General features: G+C 40.3%; 3 protein-coding genes across 8 annotated transcripts in view; 2 read left to right on the top strand and 1 right to left on the bottom strand.

Moving 5' to 3' along the window:
• The first annotated feature begins 16 nt into the window (after positions 1 to 16).
• LOC106806369 (RING finger protein 166-like) lies at positions 17 to 6,445 on the top strand. Its single transcript, XM_014808287.1, has 7 exons — positions 17 to 39; positions 247 to 431; positions 1,076 to 1,232; positions 1,501 to 1,610; positions 1,947 to 2,061; positions 2,612 to 2,719; positions 3,179 to 6,445. Exons 2-7 carry the CDS (start codon positions 295 to 297, stop codon positions 3,242 to 3,244), a joined length of 693 nt encoding a protein of 230 aa, XP_014663773.1. The 5' UTR covers positions 17 to 39; positions 247 to 294; the 3' UTR covers positions 3,245 to 6,445.
• LOC106806368 (THAP domain-containing protein 5-like) lies at positions 6,436 to 12,948 on the bottom strand. Of its 4 annotated transcripts, none has more exons than XM_014808284.1 (6): positions 12,911 to 12,948; positions 8,852 to 9,033; positions 8,361 to 8,569; positions 8,125 to 8,242; positions 7,759 to 7,902; positions 6,436 to 7,349 (listed from the first exon to the last, which is right to left on the bottom strand). In XM_014808284.1, exons 2-6 carry the CDS (start codon positions 9,005 to 9,007, stop codon positions 7,143 to 7,145), a joined length of 834 nt encoding a protein of 277 aa, XP_014663770.1. In that variant the 5' UTR covers positions 9,008 to 9,033; positions 12,911 to 12,948; the 3' UTR covers positions 6,436 to 7,142. The 4 variants fall into 4 exon arrangements, with proteins under 4 accessions (XP_014663770.1, XP_014663772.1, XP_014663771.1 ...); XM_014808286.1 differs by lacking the exon at positions 12,911 to 12,948 and adding an exon at positions 12,715 to 12,732; XM_014808285.1 differs by lacking the exon at positions 12,911 to 12,948 and adding an exon at positions 9,477 to 9,948.
• LOC106806367 (CCR4-NOT transcription complex subunit 10-like) overlaps positions 11,923 to 18,802 on the top strand; it is an 11,879-nt gene continuing 4,999 nt past the window's right edge. The window contains exons 1-8 of one of the 3 annotated variants that reach the window (XM_014808282.1): positions 11,923 to 11,974; positions 14,419 to 14,518; positions 14,845 to 14,930; positions 15,429 to 15,587; positions 16,295 to 16,445; positions 16,927 to 17,123; positions 17,498 to 17,581; positions 17,941 to 18,235. In XM_014808282.1, the coding sequence (XP_014663768.1) occupies positions 14,847 to 14,930; positions 15,429 to 15,587; positions 16,295 to 16,445; positions 16,927 to 17,123; positions 17,498 to 17,581; positions 17,941 to 18,235 (970 nt within the window). In that variant the 5' untranslated portion in view covers positions 11,923 to 11,974; positions 14,419 to 14,518; positions 14,845 to 14,846. Of the gene's footprint in view, positions 11,975 to 13,129; positions 13,268 to 14,418; positions 14,519 to 14,844; positions 14,931 to 15,428; positions 15,588 to 16,294; positions 16,446 to 16,926; positions 17,124 to 17,497; positions 17,582 to 17,940; positions 18,236 to 18,802 lie in introns of those variants that run through there. The other 2 variants (XM_014808281.1, XM_014808279.1) reach the window with 2 other exon arrangements.

Here is an 18,802-nt window from a genome sequence, read left to right as displayed (position 1 = left end):
CTCACGTGCTTTGTGCTTTGTCGTAAACAATGAAACAACGTACGTAACTTATACTTATAGTTGAAATTTCTTGCGTAATCGTTGTTTAAAACTTTACTTCAATAGGTCCAGAAATCAGCTTTCATCAACTATATAGTGTATGTGTACATTTGGTGGTTATAAATCGCTTCAGTTATCTGACCGCTGATAGAGATTGATCGATATGATATTTTTCAATACTCTACTGGAAATATTTTTCACCACCAGGAGTGCTGCAGGCATAACAGCTGTGCAACAACAACAGAGAGACGACGTATGATGGCATCGACTCGTCCACGGTCGAGATCTTTATTGGGATCTTCAAAAAAATGGGTCGACTGCCTAGATACTCTAACGTGCGCGATATGCTTAGAAATTTTTGAGAAACCCATGGTCATTTCATGCGGACACATGTAAGTGGTTCACGTTGGAAAGCTATTTTGCTTTGTTGGATTTTTGCCAAAATTAATTCATTCATCCGTTCTTTGTTTCTGAGAATTTTAGTAAGGTTGGTAATAACGTTTATATGCGAAGTCACAGAGCTTTCTTACTTCACATCACTTAATGCAAGCGTTGAACAAAATTGTTTGCTTATAAATCATCAACTGTTATGTATTAGAAGTCTGTAAAGTAATTTTGTTCACTTTCTTTGTTCATGGACCACATGTCACTCTCTGTGATGGATTGGATTGGTACTACTACTACTAGTACTACTACTACTAAACTATTGTGCCAAAATCTGTTTAAGTGGTCTGTATAATCACTCCAAATTTTCGTGGGCACTTGTTGGGCTGATTTATCACAGACTAGTCTGGCATTCTTGTTGTTTTAAAACATGCTTGCATGCAATTCAGAAAATGATTTCACACCATGAAAAATCACTCAAACTCGTTACCCAGGTTATAGATGTAATAATGTAGTGCAGCTTTGTTAGAAGACTTGCCCGTTTTTTAATCTAGTGAGAGAACGAAGTTGATGTGTAGAAAAAAAGATGTATCTAGAGCGTTCCCGTGATGTGTTATAAAGAGTTAATTTACTCGCTAAATATTCATTTCAGGTTTTGCAATAGCTGCTTAAATGCTTATGAGAGCATGCCAGATGCCCAGTGTCCGTTATGCCGCTCAAACTTTAGCCCAGGGCGCAGAAAAAAGGCTTGTGATGTCGAGAAGGAAATCTCCGGCAGTAAATCCATGTGCTCTGGCTGTTCCAAGAAGGTGTGTGTGATCTCGTGACAGCACTGTGTGTACATACTTCAGTATATGAAAGCCACGAAATGCAACTTAATAGAATATAATAATTTAAGCTACACAACAACACTCCCTGCAGCAGATTTATCAGTTTTAGCAATCACTATAGTACCAGTGAATGGTGAAATTGAATGCGTATACATCATTCATACTGCATCGTCACTTTACACGGTGTGGCATTTATACATTGCTTCATAATCAGCTAATGCATGACATTTTTTACGTAAATCCGCAGATGTCCGTATCGAAGCTTCGCAGTCATCATTCATCTTGTTCCAAACTTGCCAAGGTGGCAAGGAGCCTCAAGTTCTCCCCCGTCGCACGAACATCACAGCCAGTACCGAGGTATTGTGTTTACAGAGTATGCGATTCTGTGTTTTAAAAGGCTTAATGCTGTACCATACTGCATACATGTAGTTAATTACATGTTCATCAAGCTGCATAGTAAAGTTTTAGGTTCGTGGGTGCCAATACTTGCATACATGTCTATTAGCTCATTAAGTTCGTATTAGCTAGATATCTTGTGAATTTCAAATGCAGGTCCTATGATCCACTCAGTTTGTTTCTTATTTGAGTTTTGTTCAAGGTACGTGTGACAAAATGGATGCACATGTATTAGTAGTGCGGGTGATTGTAATGTAATAAATAGATGATGGTTTTCCTATTTCCTGTTTGTTCCAGTGATGTTCCAAACCGTGCTACCTTCAAGTGTCCATTCTGTGGCCTGATGAATCTTGATTTGCAAGGGCTGACAAAGCATTGCAATGATAAACATTCAAAAAACTATTCACAAGTGGTATGTTTGTATTCAGTGGTTAAAAATTGTAATTTTGTTGATCAGACAAGTGGTTGAGTGGACCTTCTATCAACATCATCAACTAGAGCACTCGGAGAGTGCAGACCTCCGCCAAGGCAGCTGAATTCTCTCACTGTGAAAAATTTAATTAATTAAATAATTAATTTGATCCGGATCACCACCAAAATGTAATCAATTCTAAGTTACCCCATTTCTGACCTATCCTGAAAATTTTATGACAATCTATCCAAAACTTTTTCAGTTAGGCTGTACACAAACCCACAAACCAACAAACACACGCCGGTGAAAAAATAACCTCCTGCCAACCCCTTGGCGGAGGTAATAACCATGCTTATTTACTTCTAATACAATATATAGCCATAAACAGTATTAAGCCGTATTAATTGTCATTGCCATTGTAACCATCTGTGTTGACATAACCTGTCTAAGGTGAAATTAATGAAGTTTTAATGAGAAATATGTGGCAATGTGCTCTCTTGGCAGCGAGTGAGTCAGTAAACACTAATACTTCCTTTTGTATTATTTGTAGGTGTGTCCAATTTGTGCAGCTATGCCCTGGGGTGATCCCAGTCTTAAGAGCTCAAATTTCATACAGCATCTCAATTCGCGTCACAGATTTGAATACGACACTTACGTGGTATGTTGCCCTTTGATAAGCTAGGATTAGATGATCGTGGTAGTCATTTTATGCATAACGGAGTATATATCTAACAGGAGTATACCCTGTCGATACAAGGCCCGTGCTTTACTAAGGCTGCATAAAACTTGTCACGTTGTGTACGCATTGTTGAAAAACTGCAACAGTGCTGGAAATTAAATGTATGTGGCATTTTTATGTAATTTTGCTGAAGCCCTGGAGTAGTATCAAGATTTACAAAATATTGTCATTCTCTTGTATATTGTATATCGCTCGTTTGAAATTCGTATCTCACTTTCATATCGCAGGTTTCGTTTTTATTACATAATAGCAACCACTGTCTATTGCAAGTCGTTCTGTAGGGTTTTTTTTAATACTGATGAACTGGCAAATATAATTTAGCTGCTGCCCTCTACTTTTCTATGAAACTGGCTAATTTTAGTTGAACTTTTTTTTCAGGATTTTAGCATAGATGATGAAGAGGCTCTCAAGGCTGCCATAGCAGCATCTTTGAAGGATCTCTAATCTGCCTCAGCTGAAACTCAATGAATATATTCTAAGCATGCAGAGCTTTTCCCCTATTTAAGCCTGCTTTGCAGGACAGCTGCGGTAGGTAACTGCGATGTAGGGGGGCGCTATTTGAAATGCCAACTTATATGTGTGAAGGATGGGAGTCTATGTGATATGTAACTGTAAAAGACAACCACTCGAAATGAATATATACATATATGTGTATATATATACATATATATATATATTGCATCCTTCTCTTACATAACTATAAAATAGAGTAGTTACTACAAATCTTAGAAAATATTGAAGTGTGTGTTAAATTATATCAGGTACTTTGCAGTCATTATCACCTATGTGTATATAAATGTAGATGTATATATCATCACTTCATACTATTAAGTTATATTTGCATGCTTATTTCATACTGTGTGTAGTTTTCATGTGTGTGTGTCTGGGTGGAAGGTTCGATCCATACTAGAATTTGTCCCCCATTCTCCTTGTTAGATTAATTAATAATTGGGTTAATTATTTGAAAAATCTCCACGGTAGCATTAGCCATACTGTCAACTATATGATAGTGCACAGTAATATAATAGAACAACTTGTATGTTAACATAATCGTTTGGCACTGAAAAGCAACATTTGTCGTAAAATACATCAAGAGGTTATTATTTACACTGCCATCAGCAGGAACCCATTCCATGTATTTAATCCCGCGATCTTGCCATTAACTGTTGCGCTAAAGCATGAAAATATAGAATGAATCTACGTATCCAAAATGCATTAGGCCATGCTATGACGAGTAGCTGTAATCATCTAATAACTAGTCACGTGCAATACATGTAGTCTAAAAGCATATAAAATCTAAGGATAGCTTTGGCTGAAAATTAGTGCTACAATAAGTTAACACTAATAATATCAGGAGTAAGATAATATAGGATCTATATAGGATATATAGGATCCTATATTATCTTACTCCTGATAATATCAACACTAATGAATAAATAGTTTAAAGAAATATAGAACTTCATGCAGTTTAGTGACAGTGTTTTAGGTGTGTAGTGTTGCAACACTGACAGGCCCGGTAATTTTTATGCATAATTTTAACCGGTGTAATTTAGTGTGAATAGGATTATTGCACAAGCCATAATTGCTACATCGGCATTTAAATCTCGCTGGTTGAAGTATTTTGAAATCTCGGTATGAGAATGTTTTCTGTGTTGTACTCCAACACCGTCCTTTGATAGGCAACTATTTAACGGCAAATTCATGCAATAATATTGCAGTAATTTATAAGAAATTACTGTAAAACCAGTATATAATAATAATAATAATAATGCACTTTATGGGAAATTTATAATCTTAAAAATGAAACTGTAAAATGAGTAATGTTGCCGTACTACCTGAAAAATATAAACTCAAAACCGTTTCAATATGAGGTTAAAAAAAAGAAGCCCAAATTTAGATGAGCTGAAAACGATGTTTGACTGCCTACTACCCATCCACCTACCAGGTAGATGTTCACCATAAACTAGGCCACACCTTTGTGTTATCTATGTTCTTACTCCTCAAATCCCCTATATACTAACGTGCACTACACAAACCTACAACTTTGTAGTTTTCGGAGACATTCACTATAAAAAAAACTGCATCATATAATCTGCGAAGTATAGCCTGTCATAAGTAGCGTTTTCCAGGCTTCATATTTAACAGCACAATTTATAAAGGTGCTCTTAAAAGCTCCTAGGTACTAACTACCAGTAACGTGCGACACATGTATATGCATAGTCTAAGCCAAGTGTGCAATCAAGATCTAGTGCTGCAAGTTCGTAGAGATATCAGCATCACTACGTTTGAAGTTGTGGCAGCCCGTCCAAACGAAATGTCCTCTTGGCCCGGGGTCGTGCCCCTCTCCTAAAGATCGTGTTTTCTTCCGCCATTTTTATGTTTAGCTCTCTCCCAAGCTCATGTCCTCCTGTCCTGGGGCCATGGTCATTCTTCCTGAGATAGTCTTTTCTTCCTTACGTGTCATGACTTCCCTCCATGAGGTCAGGAATAACCTCAAAATAAGATGAGTGATTCTCCAGTTGTCCATGCGTGGCAGGGCCTGCTGATATGCTAGGGGAAGGATCAGGGCCTGGAGAAGAATCAAAAATTTACTATGCCTCCGAAGTTAAAATCAAAGATTGCGTAGAAATTTGCAGTATAATGTGAGTTGACTGATTTGCTGAGACGTAAACTGTGTGCGGTGATCGGTTTTTATGGCATTTAAGTGAAGTGGCAGCATTTATCATAATAGGGGATTCTCAGAGCAGATCCCATAATACCTTGGCCAGCCTTGGCCAGCCTGTTCACCAGCAAATCTGAAGGTAATCTCTGCCTGTTATTTTTGTTGGAGTCGGGGTTCATTGGCGAGAAAAAAATCGTCTACCATTTCTTCTCCTTCCAAATCTTTGGGTCGTCTCCCAGGGAAATGTTTCCAAGCACCTGGGTGTTTCATGGGGAGGTTTGTGAAACTGCACCCCATAGTGCTTCCACTGGCCTCCTGTTCAAATATGCCTTCAACATGAGGTTTATTATCACATAGCAGGTGGGGTTTCATTTGAAATTATGTCATTGAATTGCTTTCGATAAAAGTAAAAGTGTGCACGTTGAATGGGTATATTAGCATACAAAATATCTTATCTAGATGCGTGATGGAATTGACTACCTATCTATTGTCATTTTATACCCAGTTTTCATAACTTTGCATGTATGCAATTCTTTTCAAATTCTCATGTTTTCTCAATGACTTGGAAATTAACTCTATAGATACTATTATGTATACTTGTACTATCGATTCTGAATATTTTTCAACCGTACATACATGATGTACAGGATGTTTAATTCTCGTTATTTTGATATTGTTATATTAGATGGATGAACAGACACATTGAATTGTTACTTCCATTTATAGGATGTATAATGTATGGATACGAGTGAATACATGTGCTGGCCTATTACTCGGTGAACTAAAGCCGGTGTCCTCGTTACTTCCTGCCCTTTGTTTGATAAAGTTCTCGTTTTATTGGCATGGCTGTAATCATATATTAGTGTACCTGAGCTCTATAGAAGAGATTTCCGAGTGCTGGCAGGTTTATTATGTAATTCCATAGCCGGTTTTTGTTGTGATGTATTTAGGAAAAACATAATAAAGTGCTAAGTAAATGTTTATATATGTTTTATATATATCATTTATCATATCATATATCAGTATGCCCTGCCCTGCATGAAAAACCTACTACAGTACTATGTCCATACTGGTTATCCCAACAGCAATTCAACAGAGTACTCTAAACTTATATTTACAACGACTCTTTGCAAATGCTATACAAATGTTATCCTACATAACAGAAGTTGCACATACCCTACATGGATATGCCTAATCTTTAACAGTTTTGTATAAAAGTCGTCTTTTTAAGCACGTACTTGTAATATTTATATTAGAATCGTTCCGAATTCATGGATGCTTGTAGAGTGTTAATTTCAATTATATAGCCTCAAGACTTCAATTTACCTCGCCATTAAATTTCGAAAAACAATGAGAAGATTGCAACACCATCCTAATAGGGCATAAAGTTATTATTTACAGAATATGCAACACCACCAGACCAAACTCTACCGAAAACAAAGCATTTACTGCACTAAAACGTGCATGATTAAGCATTGCTGATGGTAATTAAAATCTGCGAATTAAGCACTGGCGACGAGTGTTTGATTGTTTTGTTGATTCGGTAATTTTCACTACAGGTTACCTGCCTCAGTCAGGAATTGCAGTCCTGCTAACATCGAAGCGTGAAGTCCTTGTACAGCAACAAACTCTGATTCTTGCAGGAGTTGTGTGAGAGAGCACGAAATCATCTCCACACAATCAGTTGTCTTCGCAAAGTGTCAGGACACAATCTTTCTCTGTTGGGTTTAAGTTTCTCCCTTTACCCAAAATGTGGTATACGTCCGATGTCACCTCCTGATCAAATTTAAGAGTTTTCATCCTATAGCACAGAGAGCTGTAACTTGGCAGTGGGTAGCCTTCTGATACCAAAAACAGATATCCCCGAATGCCAACAGCACACCTGAGCTGAAACATAAAATAAAAGCTCAACTATTAAACACATGAAAATAATTTTGCTAACTGTAGCGATGTGCATTGCAGTGGTATAGGTAGACAGATATGTTAAAAGATTTTACAATAAAATTTAACAAGATGTTCAACAAAATATTCACACATCTTAATTTGATTCATTAAAATGAGGTATAGCAGTGAAACAGGATGCACATTGATCATTATACTGTTACATAATTTAAGAAACAGCATCTCATACACATCTACACATGAAATGTGATACAGCCAGTATTGGAAGATTTGGAACAGGCCCATTCGCCAGCAAATAGCCGCATTTTGAATTATAAATAGCACAAACTTCCTGATTATCGGCAATGCTAAGATTATTCACGATTATTTGTAACATTATGTGTCCGGTGAATACCTGGAATGCACGTTTGATGGTGTTTGCTGACCAAACGCAGTTTTTCCTTTTGGTCTTGCATTTGAGCATTTGAATTTGTTCAGGGTTTAGGAATGCACCGAGTGAGGTCTCCATTTGTCTTAGTGTCTGATCAAGCATTAACATCTTGGGTATAAAGAAAATAAAACATTTAGACATTTCTACCCAATATAATTATAGCCAATATATATTTATACCCAATAGTTTAAAAGGGAATCATAAAGAATGCATATATAACATGTGTTACTCCTTAGTTCAGTATCTTATCGCATTACATGGCTTTCCGTTTATAAACTGCGCAACCCAGAAATGTAGTTCCTTATTGGTATAAAAGATTGTGGTTTGTACCTGCCTTTGAAGTTTAACATTTTCCAGCCGTAACTTTGTGATTTCATTCCAGCACTCTGCATGGTCACCTTTTTTCAAGTATTCAGGAAATTCAGCATTTGCCTTATTTTTCTCCTGGCTACAAATATACCAACACACACATCAACTGCTGTGCACTATTTGCACTGCACATTATAGAAACAGTACAATAGCTTATTAAAATATATTATTAATATCATGCTTCCTTCGATGTTCACCTTTCTTTCTTTTGATTTGCTGCATAATTGTGCTCATATCCTCTCGCTGCTTGCTCCTTCTGGAAATCTTTGGCCCTAATCATTGCTGCCATTTCTTCTGCATCGTAGATTTTTATGGGAGGATTTGGCACAGAAAATATTGTTGGGATAGCATTTGGCTTCAACTTGTTTGGAACATTTCTCTCAAACTGAGAAACTTCAAAATGTGCCTAAAAAACATTTACAACAAATTAAAATCAAATATACAAACGTATATATGCACAATGTAACTTTTACAATTAAAATGTAGCTTTGACCTACTAAATTCTAATACCTTTTTGCAAGAGGAAAGTTATATTCTTGAGCTACTAGTCCTGCTAAATAATCATAACATTTAAACGGCATAGTATCTCATGTTTTAATAAGATTTAAATTAAATGTAAACCCATGGCAAAACATTTTAACTTGAAGGTAACTTCACATCCACCAGTGTAAACTATGTAGAAGATTACCTGACATAAACGACTGGTGTTGGTCGGCGTCCAACTGCCTCTCCGACAATTCAGGTGCCACTTTCTCCTTCTCACGGGGTCACGGGGAAAGGAATACATTCTCATGCTCCTTCCGCCCCTATGTGAGCACCCAGGCGCAGCGCAGTAACTTGGCATTATGGTGTACTTCCCTTATATGCGTTCTTTAAAAAAAACCATACATATCAAGCTGTTTGCAGTTCTTGGAAAACATTGTTTCGTAGCTGCTCTTGTGGCAGAACAGGAGCTACCGGGTTTACCTTACGATAAGTAGTACTAGGAATTTTGCTTACAAAATATAAGCCATAAAAATACAATAAAGCTTATATTCAATCTTCCTATTAAGTTAGCGTTTCTGATGTATATGCCATGATTTTGGTCTCGCACTAATACACCAATGGGATAATAAACATCTTCTAAGCCAGTGCTTTTTAAACTATTCACTGTCATCAGTTTTTATCACAAAATTTCATTCACCCGCGACTAAATTTCCTTGTTTTTGGCAAGTTTCAGTCAAATAAAATCCCTAAAATAATTTCATTCACCCTTGGGTGAACCATTCACCAGTTTAAGAAGCACTGTTGAATGCTATCCTCCTATTGCTTACCATGTTAGTCCTAAGTGGGCTTGTAAAACAAACCTATAAACCTTCACATTCCTCTGCAATTTAAGTGTTCCAACATTCCTCTTCCTCAATTCACAGAGTAATAATTTCCACAGTCCCTAACCTTTAACCCTGGATATCATTTAACTGGCAAAGTTCTCTGTGTTACCTTATGAGCTGACCATCGATAAATATTGACTGTCATGATTCCAAGGTTTGACATTTTTGGAAAGAAATTAAATAAATTTATATACCAATTTTTCCATCGTGAAACTTGCCATTTAAATAATAAAATGATGGTGAAAAAAACGAATTGCAATTACCACCAGTGTTAATGTGTACTCTCTACCACCTAATAATTCTATGCAATGCTGTTCCTATGCTCCTCTGCTTACACAATCCCAACACACATAATATGTCACTGTGCAGAAACAAACACTATATCTTCAGAAGCGTCGCTAACTAATTTTTCCTGGGGGGAAGCCATGTACATGCTGTGCTCTGGGAAGGTGACCGCCTTTGACCACGTAGCCACGTACTATATCTACTTTTTTCTGGGCGGGCAACTGCCCCTGTGCCCCCCCCCCCGGCTAGCTACAGCCCTGATCTTTATGCGACTTTTGTGTATAAAGTCGTGAATGCATTGAGAATGTGCACTGCAGGTGAGCAATTTAACAGCATAAAGTGGAATTATTAGACGAGGGAGAGTATATAAACATTCAGACGTTGGTAGTAAATACAATTTCCTTTTTATTTACCATCACTTCATTATTCGAAACGGCCCCATATGGCCAAACTGTGCACAATATGGGCTACAGTGATCAGGCTGCAATCATCATAGCCAACTATGCTGCAACTCCTCACATTCGCCACTGCCACTGTAGCTCTAGTACTAAAGCCCGCGTACAGTACGCGGGCTATAGTACTACTAGACCGAATAATTCTGTCCCATATAACCTTTTTTATATTTTGGTGAGGGTTATATTGGGACAGAACGGGGTTCATTGAAATTTTTTTTTTTCGTGAGATCGCATGCAAAATGCATGCGCTGCGAATGCCGCCCGTACGCCCTATTGGCGCGAAAAAACCCTATCGTTCCCTTCTACATGACTTTTACCTTGCTACAGATATGTGTATACATTCACTTCAATCGTTATTCACTTCTTTAAAAGATTTTTTTCAGAAACCCGCTTCATTCCACTTTCGTAATAACATTCGCCATTTTACAAACAATCAGACCAATCAGAGCGAGTCTATCAGCCCCCTGCAGCGCCACAGAGTACAAGCGAGAACCAGGCTATTGTAACATCTCGCTCTGATTGATCTGATTGTTTGAAAATGGTGATGTTATTTACGAAAGTGAATGAAGCGGTTTCTGAAAACAATCTTTAAAGAAGTAAATAACGATTGAAGTGAATGTATACACATATCTGTAGCAAGGTAAAGTCATGTAGAAGGGAACCGGTAGGGTTTTTTTCGCGCCAATAGCGGCGTATCGGGCCGCATTCGGCAGCGCATGCATTTTGCATGCGATCTCACGAAATTTCAATGAACCCCGTTCTGTCCCAATATAACCTCACCAAAATATAAAAAAGGTTATATGGGACAGAATTATTCGTCTACTAGTAGTACTACTAGAGCTACTGCAACTGTAACGCACAGGCTGTGTGACTAACGTCAAATACATCCGCCTGAACATCCATCCATTGAAAAATCTTGTAGCTGTACAAAAACTACCGAACAATTACGTATATCTCAATAAAATGATCATCTAAGCATTTCTGCCTTGTTTGTGATCAAATATAACCTTCCTTATAGTATTCCAGGGTTGTTATCAAACTATATACCTCAGTTTGCTGTGCACAGTGTAAATTTCAAGAGGCCGAACCGAAATTTCAACTAACCGCCAACCGCCATGTTTGCAATGCGCATGATTTGTCGAACCGGCACGCGGAAACCCGAAACGACATAACATACCATAGCGTTGCAACTTGCGTTGGCGCGAGCATAAATAACATCATAATACTCGTATATATATAAATATTAAAACATTGAAAACAGCAGAAACGTCAATCTACACAACAACTTAATAAATTATCATTGCGAAGATATGTACTTGCGTGTTATTTGGCCTACGCACTGTAAAAAATCAGGTCCATTGCGCGATTTTAGTTGCACTGAACATGTCGGCTGTCTGGTTGTTTTGATCCAATTAATCTCAGAAAAACGGCATAACTCAATAAATAAGTAGCGCCCAGTAGCGCCCAGTTACCCGCGAGCAAGCCAGAGGTTTATAGATTCGTTTGAGCTATTAGTATTACATGTGACGCTAGCTGTGTCGAATGGTTGATACCGAGCCAACTACAAGGAATTGTGGGCAAGAATTTGAAACGGTATTCTAACCCTAGCAATACCGTTTCTTGGAGCTACTGCCACTGGTGATCGGCACACTTTCCTGTATACACACACTACACTACATCCATTACACACTAAAAGTACAGGTAGATGCTTAGGTACTACTACAGGTAGATGCTAGGGGCCGGGACCTCTGCCTACCGACAAGATATTTTGATCAAGATATTCTTGACAAGTTAGCGCAAATAGTTGAAGTTACACTTGTTTTACTTTTACTAGTTTTAGGGCCTACTTTTAGTTTTGGCTGTTGCTCCTGCGACGGTACCGCGCCGATTATTTTTCTCTTAAAGTCACGGTACTGACGGTACTGACGCCTGATTGGTTGAGCTTGTTTTCTTGCGATATACATAGCACATCCAATTTTAATTTCAATATGTGGCAGCAGCGCAACGGGTAGAGCGCTTGCCCCAAGTATGAATGTTCGCGGGATCGAATCCCATCCGTTTTCTAATTATTTTCCTGTTTTCTGTATTTTTCTATCTTTATCTGTTAACATTTTTTTGTCCATTAACGCAAAATATCAACATTATTTATTTACAACATTTTAATAACAACAATTAATTTCTACAACAATTAAAAATTAAATGTTATTAATTAATAGAGTTAGGGTTAGGGTTAGGTTAGGGTTAGGGTTAGGGTAGGGTTAGGGTAGGTTAGGGTTAGGGTTAGGGTTACGTTATATCGTATAAAATCGTATATATATATCTTACCAAAAGCAACGGTAGTTATTATTCGCCGATAGATGGCGCCTGCATCACTACCGTGAGTTGAAGAGAAAATAATTCGGCGACGGTACCGTCGCAGGAGCAACAGCCTTTAGTTTTACTTTGAGAACTTGAGCAAACTTTGTCAATCCAAGTTTTACGCAAAATTTTCTACTTTATAGGTGCTTCAATTGCTCATGCCTAATAACAAGCAAATTATATCCTTAAATTGACTTGCGAACCACGTTTTACATTAAGTTGTGGCACAAACAAAACATTTCCGAGTTTATATAAATAATATAATACAGAATCACCTACACTCTATGGAAATGGACGCGAAGATTGTCCGTCAAAAACAGCGACCTCTCTATAACAGCGAGATTGGCGCTGCAAGCTGCGACACTTAGAACTGGTACCCGTTTGCCACATTTACTCCGGCATATATATCTCTTCGCTACACTGACGCTGTTAGGGTTAAGGGTTTAGGATTAGCGTGTGGAACTGTCGACCAGGGTACATCAGGCGACAACTTTCCTTCTGACAGTAACATTTACCAGTGAACTTAATCACAGTAGTCAGTAAATCAGTAAGGTGTAAGCTATAACCTACGAATTTTAACCTTATTAATATTAATAAGGAAAATATATAGCTGCATTCTTAAACCGTCGATGTTTGGTAAGTTACAGCTAAAAATTCCAATGCGCTGCGAAGTACCCCACGAGAGTAGTTAGACTAAGACTGTAAGAGTAAGAGTAAGAGTACTAAGAAGAGTAAGACTAAGCCTAGTCACTAAGCCTGAGTTAGCCACAAGTTCCCATCTCGCTTAACACTACGTGTCGTGTAACAGTCGGAGAGCCTGGTCGGTTTAAGCCTGAGTAAGAGTAAGACTAAGCCTAGTCACTAAGCCTGAGTTAGCCACAAGTTCCCATCTCGCTTAACACTACGTGTCGTGTAACAGTCGGAGAGCCTGGTCGGTTTAAGCCTGAGTAAGAGTAAGACTAAAGAGTAAGAGTATAGACTGACTCAGTTACTGCTAGGTACTCAGTCACTCGCTACAATACAATCTAGCCCGACCAGGCTGTGCGACGGATTGTCTATACAGCTTGTGACGCTCATAGGGTCTATGTCCCCCAGGGTGAGGGTACTGCCGGAACGTACCTCGCCTACTCTACTAACGAGTCTAGGGAGTCGCCTACGCCTACTCCCTAACCCTAACCCTAATCCTAATCCTAACCACATCAAATAGTGACCAGGGTACATTCCGGTACACCGGACCGTACCCTGGTCACTATTTGATATGGTTAGGGTTAGGGTTAGGGAGTAGGCGTAGGCGACTCCCTAGACTCGTTAGTAGAGTAGGCGAGGTACGGTCCGGCATATTAGATAGTACCAGGGTACGTTCCGGCAGTACCCCGGGGGACATAGACCCTCTCAGCGCTTCTAACCTTAGCAAGACCATTTCTTGGAGCTACAATACAATCAAGCACAGTCTACACCAGGGCTGGGGTTCTTTGGTGGACCCCTTCGGGGTCCGTGGATGGGCTTCAGGTGCTTATGTGCATTTTTCTGGGGAGGGGCGGTAGCTTTTACTAGATTCTCAAATGGGTCCATGACTCAAAAAAGGACTGGTCTACACAGTGTACACTAGTTTGACAATCTGGTAGTGGTGCCAACCGGAGTCCTACTGCTAACTCTACTTGTGTAGCTCCCCCCCCCCCCACACAGGGCATGTAGCTTTACCTGTAGCTGTATGATGCATCTGTTGTTGTGGTGGGAGCGAAGGGGACACATCAGTGCACTGTACAGTAGAGCTATTCAAATTCTAGTTGTGCATTGCGCCAACACAAAGTGTCACTGTCGCACTACTGCTAGCACCAGTACTGTGGTTCGCGGACAGTAATACCAGGGTTCTCCCAAGGAATCGCAGTGAGTAGGCATGTCGGGCAATTGGGCAGTTCATTCCCTATTGCTAACTGGAGTCAATTACGCTTGTCGTAAGCTGCCTAAATATTCAGGTAAACTCGGGTCAGTTCGAAGATGTTTATGATTAAGTTGTGATTAATTATTGCATAAACCATTATGCTACATACTGACAGTCACACATTAGTAGTAGGTAACTAATGTGAGTTAATATTGCTAATTACACATCTCAAATGTGTTGCTCTTAATTTTTTTTTGGTATAACAATCAAATTTGACAACATAAGAGAGATATTACTATACTGTGTCATTTGTAACCTTCTCCCTTTTGAGCAATGGCAGAGCCAAACGACTTTAGCAGTGGAGTAACTGAGAAGGAAAAAGAGCTCGCAGCAGATGGTGCTCAGGAGTTTGAAAGTGTATGTATTATTTAGGGCCTATTGTATTGCATTATACAATGCCTGTGTCTACATTTAATCAGTGCCTCCTCTAGCCAGCTGGTGTCTACAATCAGTGTTTTGTGTCTTAAATCAATTTCTAGGAAGTCTAGTGTCACAATCCTTAAATAAATGTATGTAATAAATAAATCCTAATACTTGTATATTTATTAGTGGTTGATATCTATGATTAATGATTACAGTGCATTCTATTATAAAATCATCTCAGGCTTCAGTTCAACATGTGCAGCGAGTTGTACATGCAGTATAGTTTCTATATATGTTTAGTAAACCGCTTATAGAAATATAGTAAGTTACTCTGATTTATTTTGACTTGATCTATAAATGAATCTATTGATAAACGATCGTTTATTACATCAGTTAATAAAATTCTACGTGTGAGCGCAGTCCCATTACTATATGTTGACATATGGTGTAATACATTAACAGAAGTCTCACACTGTGGTTCGTTTCAAACAGAGAAGCTACATATCCTGTGTCAACGTCCTCGATGACATCATCACGTCACGTTCTAATGACCCAAAAGTACTGCACAACAGGGCTGTGGCAGAGTTCTACAGATCAGAATTCAATAAGACAGACGAGTTTAAGCAGGACCTCAGCCTTGTCTGCAAAAAGGTGGTGACTAGTGTTTGTTTTTGGTAATATAATTAATGCATCAGTCTTTTCAAAAGATGAAGAAAAAAATTGTGTTCCATTCACACATCTGCCTAGTTTTATTGAACGGCAGCTCTGTGCAATCATTGTTGTGATGTGACATTCAAAAAACAATACTTAGCAATGAAGTGCTTTAAAGTAGACATTTTGGGATGTATGTGTGAGAAATACATGTGAACTAGTTTAGCTTGGTTGACCTAGCATCAATGTCCAGGGGGGGCTGTGGTTATCTGGCCGAGGGAAATGGGTCAATTGTTGCATTTATTTTAGATAGATATTCTCGTTCTTTGTCTACAAAAGGCAGATAATGGTAAAAATCAACGTTTAAAATGCATATTTTCAAACAATGAAAATCTTGGCATTTTAAGGTTGTATCAGCATGCTTCCCTTTGTTGTTTCCTCTGTTGTTGCTGGGGAGCATGCGCTGTCCTGAGCTGGCTTGATTTGGTTTCCGTAGCAAGCTTTTTTCGGCAAAGCTATTTTTCTCAGCCTAACGCAAGCAGTGTGATTCCCATAGTTTGATATTACACTTTTGATATCAAAGTATTTCTGAACTGTAATCATCTTGTCTTTTGACTTTCTATCTCCAATTACTTTCTCGGATTTCTCATTAAACCATCAGACTTTTGCTATCTGTGAGCTCTGTCTTCATCCTGGATGGTTTGTAGGCCGGCGTGAGCCTGAAGAACATAGACACATTAGAGGATGTTGACCACTGCATCATCTTCTACAACTATGCCACCATTCTACACAATCTCCGGCAGTACAGGGCAGCGATCACCGTCTTGGAAAAGGTCTTTCACTTCCTTGAGCCATTGGGTGAGTAGATTAACTATTCTGCTGGCCAGTCTATTGTATGCTTGTGTCTCGTTTTTCATCGTACTATCTTGAGTTTTTTTTAATTAGTTTACAATCGACCTTTTTAAAAATAACTATATCAATTATATGTATGGTATAATTCACGTGTTTTTACCATGAGATTACAAGCCCTTCCCATAACAAATACCACGTAGATATATACCATATTTCTTTTTTCATATTTCTTTGTCGAGTATACCTACAGTAGATGTGGGAGATGTTTCTGAGAAACAGGATAAGTATTAGAAGTTCTTGTTTTAAACAGCGCATTACTGATCGGTAATTTCGCAGCATCATAAATCTGCTTCGTATCTAACGACATTCCTATTCTCAAAGTGTTTTCATATATTTTGGTGTAGGTGTCACCACATTTGCACACTAACCGACATTTTGACGTCGTCACTTGAGGTATTGTTGATACATATATATCCCTTACTTGCAGATGAGAAGTTGAAAAGGAAAGTATGCTTCCTGCTCATTGAGCTCTACTTGTGCACCCACCAGCCGGGAAAGGCCCTCAATATGATCGCCTTCACGGAGAAGATGCTGTTTGACAGCAAGATGGAGAAGGAGAGCAGAGAAGAGCGGCCGCTGTCCAGCGCAACAGCGAACGAGATCCACAAGCCACGAATCCAACAGGTTTGCTTCGTCTGCACACGCTTGATGATAAATTTAAGTATAAACTGCATGAACATTCAAACATGCACGCACGCACACACACACGTTCACGAGACGCACATGCAGATATTCACACACACATGCACACACTACGCACGCACGCACGCACGCACATGCAGAAACCACACACACATAGACACGCACACACACACGTTCACGAGACGCACATGCAGATATTCACACACACATGCACACACTCACGCACGCACGCACAAGCAGAAACCACACACACAGACACGCACGCACGCACGCACATCCGCTTCACATTTAGACCTTTATGGTATCAGATCAGCCGATGTGATTCGTGTGACGTGTCTCTCTTTCCGTCGTTACAGTACAAGGTGCGCTGTTACCTACAACTAAAGTCTGTGAAGGCGTGCAAGAAGGAGCTGAAAACACTCACGAACATGACGCAGGCCGTAAGTCACTTAATGTTTGACTTCATGTTTGGCACTTTATGTTCGACTAACGGGCCTTCACAATTTTTTCGTGTGTGGTGGCACCACCGAGGGTCACTTTATGTTTGGCTTCATTTTCAGAACTTTATGTTCGAATAACGGGCCTTGACAATTTTTTTGGTGTGTAGTGGCACTACCGAGGGTCAATTTATGTTTGGCTTCATGCTTTGAACTTTATGTTCGACTAACGGGCCTTCACAATTTTATTGGTGTGTGGTGGCACCACCGGGGGTCACTTTTTATCTCGGTACGACGGCCATTTTATATAAACGTCAAGTGACGATGATTGTGACTGCCGCCTCTCGTTTCTCGCGACGCAGAGCAACGGACCGGAGATGTACCTGTTTGGTGGGCCGACCGACTCGACCGTGTACCTGAAGGCGCAGTTCGAGTACATGAAGCACAACCACCGCAACGCGATGAAGATCCTGAGCGGTGCGCCGGGTACGTCGCCGTCGTTCCTCGACGGCGGGCAGTGCGTGCCGGCGATGTACTACAGCAACCTCGGCTGCATCCACTTCCACATGCACAAGCACAACCTCGGCCTCTTCTACTTCCAGAAGTCGCTCGAGGAGATGGACGCGAGCATCCGCACGATCCCGCAGCGAGAGACCGGTGAGTGAGGGAGGGAGACCGGTGAGTGAGGGAGAGAGACCGGTGAGTGAGGGAGGAGGGGGAAGGGGGAGGAGAGAGAGGAGATGGACGCGAGCATCCGCACGATCCCGCAGCGAGAGACCGGTGAGTGAGGGAGGGAGGAAGGGGAGGGGAGGGAGGAGAGAGAGGAGATGGACGCGAGCATCCGCACGATCCCGCAGCGAGAGACCGGTGAGTGAGGGAGGGAGGAAGGGGAGGGGAGGGAGGAGAGAGAGGAGATGGACGCGAGCATCCGCACGATCCCGCAGCGAGAGACCGGTGAGGGAGGGAGGGAGGAAGGGGAGGGGAGGGAGGAGAGAGAGGAGATGGACGCGAGCATCCGCACGATCCCGCAGCGAGAGACCGGTGAGGGAGGGAGGGAGGAAGGGGAGGGGAGGGAGGAGAGAGAGGAGATGGACGCGAGCATCCGCACGATCCCGCAGCGAGAGACCGGTGAGGGAGGGAGGGAGGAAGGGGAGGGGAGGGAGGAGAGAGAGGAGATGGACGCGAGCATCCGCACGATCCCGCAGCGAGAGACCGGTGAGGGAG

The sequence above is a fragment of the Priapulus caudatus genome, unplaced genomic scaffold (assembly GCF_000485595.1).
Source record: "Priapulus caudatus unplaced genomic scaffold, Priapulus_caudatus-5.0.1 Scaffold156, whole genome shotgun sequence".
Taxonomy (NCBI): domain Eukaryota; kingdom Metazoa; phylum Priapulida; class Priapulimorpha; order Priapulimorphida; family Priapulidae; genus Priapulus; species Priapulus caudatus.
This window is presented reverse-complemented; position numbering and strand designations above follow the sequence as displayed.

Excerpts from the sequence above, each read along its gene's own strand:
- LOC106806369 (XM_014808287.1), top strand. The coding sequence starts at position 295 with ATGATGGCATCGACTCGTCCACGGTCGAGATCTTTATTGGGATCTTCA. Across the intron at positions 432-1,075 it reads GTCATTTCATGCGGACACAT|GTTTTGCAATAGCTGCTTAA; the intron begins GTAAGTGGTTCA and ends TATTCATTTCAG. Across the intron at positions 1,233-1,500 it reads GCTCTGGCTGTTCCAAGAAG|ATGTCCGTATCGAAGCTTCG; the intron begins GTGTGTGTGATC and ends GTAAATCCGCAG.
- LOC106806368 (XM_014808284.1), bottom strand. The coding sequence starts at position 9,007 with ATGCCAAGTTACTGCGCTGCGCCTGGGTGCTCACATAGGGGCGGAAGG. Across the intron at positions 8,570-8,851 it reads ACACCAGTCGTTTATGTCAG|GCACATTTTGAAGTTTCTCA; the intron begins GTAATCTTCTAC and ends AATGTTTTTTAG. Across the intron at positions 7,350-7,758 it reads CCATCAAACGTGCATTCCAG|CTCAGGTGTGCTGTTGGCAT; the intron begins GTATTCACCGGA and ends TTTATGTTTCAG.